This window comes from Phlebotomus papatasi, chromosome 3 (assembly GCF_024763615.1).
Source record: "Phlebotomus papatasi isolate M1 chromosome 3, Ppap_2.1, whole genome shotgun sequence".
NCBI lineage: Eukaryota > Metazoa > Arthropoda > Insecta > Diptera > Psychodidae > Phlebotomus > Phlebotomus papatasi.
In genome coordinates this window covers 63,934,549-63,939,864 of record NC_077224.1, presented here as the reverse complement: position 1 = coordinate 63,939,864, position 5,316 = coordinate 63,934,549, and the positions used below count along the sequence as shown (strand labels likewise).

General features: G+C 35.5%; 2 protein-coding genes across 2 annotated transcripts; one reads left to right on the top strand and one right to left on the bottom strand.

Annotated features, from left to right (window-relative positions):
* The first annotated feature begins 1,298 nt into the window (after nt 1–1,298).
* LOC129806742 (uncharacterized) lies at nt 1,299–2,929 on the top strand. Its single transcript, XM_055855515.1, has 2 exons — nt 1,299–1,634; nt 1,710–2,929. The coding sequence occupies exons 1-2, from the start codon at nt 1,299–1,301 to the stop codon at nt 2,496–2,498; spliced, it is 1,125 nt and encodes a 374-aa protein (XP_055711490.1). The 3' UTR covers nt 2,499–2,929.
* Nucleotides 2,816–4,979, bottom strand: LOC129807178 (putative nuclease HARBI1). Its single transcript, XM_055856269.1, has 5 exons — nt 4,767–4,979; nt 4,317–4,622; nt 4,124–4,259; nt 3,921–4,065; nt 2,816–3,374 (listed from the first exon to the last, which is right to left on the bottom strand). Exons 1-5 carry the CDS (start codon nt 4,847–4,849, stop codon nt 2,983–2,985), a joined length of 1,062 nt encoding a protein of 353 aa, XP_055712244.1. The 5' UTR covers nt 4,850–4,979; the 3' UTR covers nt 2,816–2,982.
* Between the last annotated feature and the right edge of the window lie 337 nt (nt 4,980–5,316).

The following is a 5,316-nucleotide window of genomic DNA, read 5'->3' as shown; positions in this document are numbered from 1 at the left end:
TTCATTTTAGAAAAGAACAATAGTCTAAAAGTGCTTTAAAAAAAGTGTGATTTTATTATTATTTTACTTTATTTTTAGCTGTTTACATATTATTTTGGTACTTCATCAGCCGGACCCTTAGCAATAGGTGCAGTCTTGCTTCCAAGCCTTAAAAATATATTTTAAAAGGTGGAAAAAATATGGGTCGACCACGGAAACTTTCTGGAGGACAATCCAAATCATCAGTTCCCAAACGTCAGAGAAAAACAAAGCGTCAGGGGGATAGTGACTCCAGTACAGACACGTGCATAGAAGACAAAAATTACAAGGTTTGTTCTTTTGACACTATAATGTAGCATGTAGGGTAGAGTCAGTACTTTTGGCCATCCTTAAGCTTTAATGGCTTCGTAGGATGTGAAGTTTTTTGTCAGACTTAAGTGAATTGTTGTATATTATTATTAATCGTGGTGTGGAGGTATAAAATTTACACATGTCTTGCCCCAATAACGGGCCACGTCAATGGCAAGAAGGGTTGCCGACATCACGTCCTCTACTCTGCTAGAAGCAGGAGACAACAGACAAACACACAAGTGTGGGGTAATTTGAATTACCCCACAGTCATAAAGAACGTCACACTCCGAGAAGCCCCATTGCCGCCTGTTGTAATTGTTGTATAAAGATACTTTTTAAAGCAATATCTAGCTACATATGTAGGATACGTCTCGAGAATTTTAGTGAATCTCATTGGAAAAAGATGCATTTTCACCAATTATTTTCAATACTTTTAGCCACTTGTTCTAAAATTAATTTTAAATAATTGATAAATGTTATAATCTGTTAGAATATTAGAGTACAACATATTCTAAGTGTTGAACTACTTATTCTTGAATGCCTTAAATTGGTTGTTTTATCTCAGGTGGCCAAAAAGTGCTTACATGGCGAAAATGGGCTGACTCCTTTACCTTAATTCTTTCCGGACCGCAGCATATGCTGCAAGCCAATTTCACCTTTTTTTAATCAAAAATATCTGCGCTCAGGAACTAATTGAGGTCCTACAAAAATATCTTACATTTGAACATCTTTATAGTTTGTAATCATCCACAAGAATAGGATTTTTATCAATTCTGAATAATTAAAAAAAACATTGTTTTTCACTGAACCATTCATATGCTGCTTTGGGTACTCAGAGTCCCAAAAAAGATGAAAGAGTTATTATATAAATTCATACTTTGTAGGGGCATGCTACGCAGGCACAAAGAGAAAGACTTCTGCTTGAGATGGAAAAAGACTTCTGTTTGTTCAATGGAGAATATCATAATATGTCAGAAGACAAACAAGAGGAGAAGAATAATGCTTGGAATATGCTGGCTCGTGAATTAAATGCGATGGAAAAATATAAGCCACCCAAAACAAGTCAAGAATGGATCAAAACCTGGAAGGGAATGCAAAGTCACGCAAAAAAAGCTGCAACTAAGATTAAGAAAGATGTAGACGAAACAGGGGGTGGTCCTGGGAGCGGAGCTCAACTGACTAGTAGACAAGAGCGTATCATAGCTCTGATTGCTCCTCGCGTAAGAGGCATTTTACAAAAAGGTGCAAATTGTTCGACAGTGTTGGGGGCAGTGCACGATCATAAATATGCTAATTTAAGCAAGGTAAAACTTAAATTTTAATTAATGTTTGCGCATTTAAATTCGGCTATGTTTAAAGGCATGTTTATTTTCTTATAGATGATTCATGATCGAATTGCAGATGCGCAAATAGAAAGCGATAGCAGCAATTTTTCATATAATTCTTCAGACGAAGAAAATTCAATTTCGGACAACTCTGTTCCGAATGAAATTCCTGCTAATCAATCGTTAAATACTGCGTTTCCGGCGTTTCCAAAGACAGCAAAAATTAATAGAGTAGAGAATAAGGCATCAGGTCCTTCTTATGCTAATCCCACTCCTGGCCCATCTTTTGCGAATACTGCAGCAGATCATTATGCTAATCCCACTCCTGGCCCGTCTTTTGCGAATACTGCAGCAGATCATTATGCTAATCCCACTCCTGGCCCGTCTTTTGCGAATACTGCAGCAGATCATTATGCTAATCCCACTCCTGGCCCGTCTTTTGCGAATACTGCAGCAGATCATTATGCTAATCCCACTCCTGGCCCGTCTTTTGCGAATACTGCAGCAGATCATTATGTGAATCCCACTCCAGGCTCTTCTAGCTGTAAGACTGCAACAAAACCTTCTTGTGTGGCTCCTATTCCAGGTTCTTCTAATGTAAAAACTATATCCAGTCGTACTTTGTCCTGTAGTGGATCATATAATGGTCAAAAGTCTGTGATTAAAAGAAATCAACAATATGGCAAAACGAGGTCTCCCTTTGGCAATACATCGAGCCGCGTCACAAAAATGACTACGAATAATAATGAACCAAGGATTTCCTTTGCCTTCTCAGGCGGAAATGATAAGAGATCTGATCCTTGCACTGCTAGTAAAGTTACTTCCCCGACTAAAGAGGTATGATAAGTAAAGTGTGTATTACTGTTTTTATACTTTATAAAAGTCAATTCAGTTAATTTTAATGTTTCATCATAACATAATTTTCTTTTATAGTTCAATATTGCGTACATTTTAGAATTTTGTATTTCCTACATTTTCTGACAAATAATTTTTTCTAAACCTCTATAGGAATATAAACAACGTTGTCAGGCTTTGGAAAAAGAAAATAAAATATTGAAGAATCGCATTGAAACCTTGGAAAAGCGAGGAGGCGTTCATTTTCATTTTTCATTCAACCAAACCTGAATATCCGAAAGAGACTTATGCGTTTTCTATGGGCCAGTTATGACATTTTGTTTTGTTTCAGTGAATTTCTAAAAATGAACTTTCTGCTTTGTAATAAAAACAAACATTTTGGAAATTGAATTATAAAAAAAGAAATGGAAGTAATAGTAGAGAAATATAATTTTTTTTTGAATTCTTGTTTTTTTTTATGTGAAATGGAGATCTATTCAAGATGAGGATTCATCATATTTACAATCCGGCGCTGCACAATTCGTCCCATACTGCACACATCCATAGCCATACGAGCATTTGCAGTATCTGGAATTTCAGAGTCGTTTCCGTACATTGTTGCATCTACTCGTGGTAGACTAGCAATTACGCTTAAGTTGTGTAGGACACAGCACGATGCCACAATGTAGCTTGCTATTTCTGGATTATATCGCAGAGCTCGTTCTTTTCCGTTAAGACAGCGATAACGATTTTTTAAGATTCCAAAGGTGCGTTCAATGGAAAGACGCGCGGTCCTATGCCATTTATTGTAAGCCTTTTCTTGACGACTTAGATTTCCTCTTAATGGTGTGAGCAACCAAGGTGTGAGACCGTAAGCCTTATCTCCTGAAAAGACAGAATATAGTGATGTTGTTTAGTTATCGCAATATACAGGAGCGGATATGTTCAATATTTGGGACAGGTTGCATGTAAGCACTAATGTTCTAAGTTTGCAGTGCAATACAGCAGACTATATTGCAATAGTACATGAGATGTTTTATTTAAGTATGTAATTCTGACTGTTACATCTCAACCCTTATAATTTCCTTATTTCTCGGGTTCTGCTCATGGTTCTCATATCATTGCTAAACGAGATTGTAAAGAATTGCTCATACTACATCTTCAGTAAAGCAATTTTAATAAAAAAAAAATTCAAAATTGAATGGATTTTATGTTCTAAATCTTCTAAGCAATTTGAATATTTGAACGTAATATAAATATATTGTTCATTGTAAATTCAGAGAAAATTTCATAGTTTTAATAATTTTAATCAATTTATTTTTAGTGTCTAACTTTATTCCGAAAGTGCCTAAAATTACAAGCTCTCTCAAATAATGAGCATTAAATCTACGCTTATAAAATAAACCACATTAAAATACCTTTTATACTTACCCAACAAAAATGTGTCATTTTGTGAGCTGTAACACTTCCTTTCTAAATAAGTGTTCAGATCGCTCATTCTCCAAATATGAGAATCATGAGCAGAACCTGGGAAATTGGCGTTAAGGGCTGAGATGTAACAGTCAGAATCACATACCTAAATAAAACATCTCATTAATTATAATTTGAGCAAATCATATAATATTTTTACGTACCATCATCACATTCAAAGAATAGTATCTCTTTCTGTTGAAAAAAGAATGAGCCGAAGCTCTATTCAAACCAGAAAGCCGGATATGTGTACCATCAATAACGCCAATAACGCCATAAATCCCGTATTTCTCCTGAAAACTAAGTTGGAAAACATTAACATGCTTATAAATTTACTAAATAAAAGAAAATAAATACCCCGCTTTGGTTCGCTCAGCACTGGCTCTCGTGTTTGGGAAAGTGATATATTTGTTGAGCAAATTGTGAGCAATTAACTGACTGATTTCCCTGATGATCCTGCTAACAGAGGCCTGACTCAAGCATGTAAGAAAATCTTGACCCACGCGCTTTTGGTAACTCCCAGAGCAATAAAAGTTTAATGCTACGAGAACCTTCAGGTTTAGCGGGATCTTCGTGTTACGGTCTGCTTGTCTTACATGTGGAGTAAGATCCTCTATGAGTAGTCGCACTAATGGTTTGGTAAGGCCAAATAAGCGCTGGAAGCTTCAAGTTAAGTTTTATGATATAGAGAAAGTATGGCTTTTAAAATCGATATAAATTGATCTTCGAATTTTTCAAACTCCAGCTGTGATTGGGAGGTTATATGTATCGCAATGTAGCAATAACAAAATTATTTATCATATTTACTTTGCATCAGACAATTCAAATGCTTTGGCAGTCAGTCGAAGATATTTTCTGGCCTTTCTATAACCTCGATGTAATTCATCCATTGCTTCGATAAATGTCCTCAGAAAGAAAAAATAAATATGTTGAGTTTATATCGTGGATTATCCGGCTTCTGAAGTACCAAAAATAGCTAAAATAAATAAATAAAAGACACTCATATATTTTAAAACACTTTTTGACTGAAATAAAAAAAAGAGGTAATTTAATTTGACATCGTTTAAATAAAAAAGAGCTTTATATTTAAAGTCTGTAGACAGAATCTACAGTTGTCCGCTTTTTGTCCATGTTTGTCCGAGGACGTCCTCGGAAGTACTAAATGATGCAGATTTTTTTATAAATTTCAGCAATTTAAGGTTATTTGTGACAGGAATATTTTTGTGTTTTATGTGCAAAAAGGTTGTCCGGAAAGCAGTTTTTGTAGCTAATCAAGTTTTTTGTGGCCCCCTGAACAGCCTATTAGTGACCCGGACAGGAAATATCCAGGAATTCAGGGGATACAAGGCATAGAAAA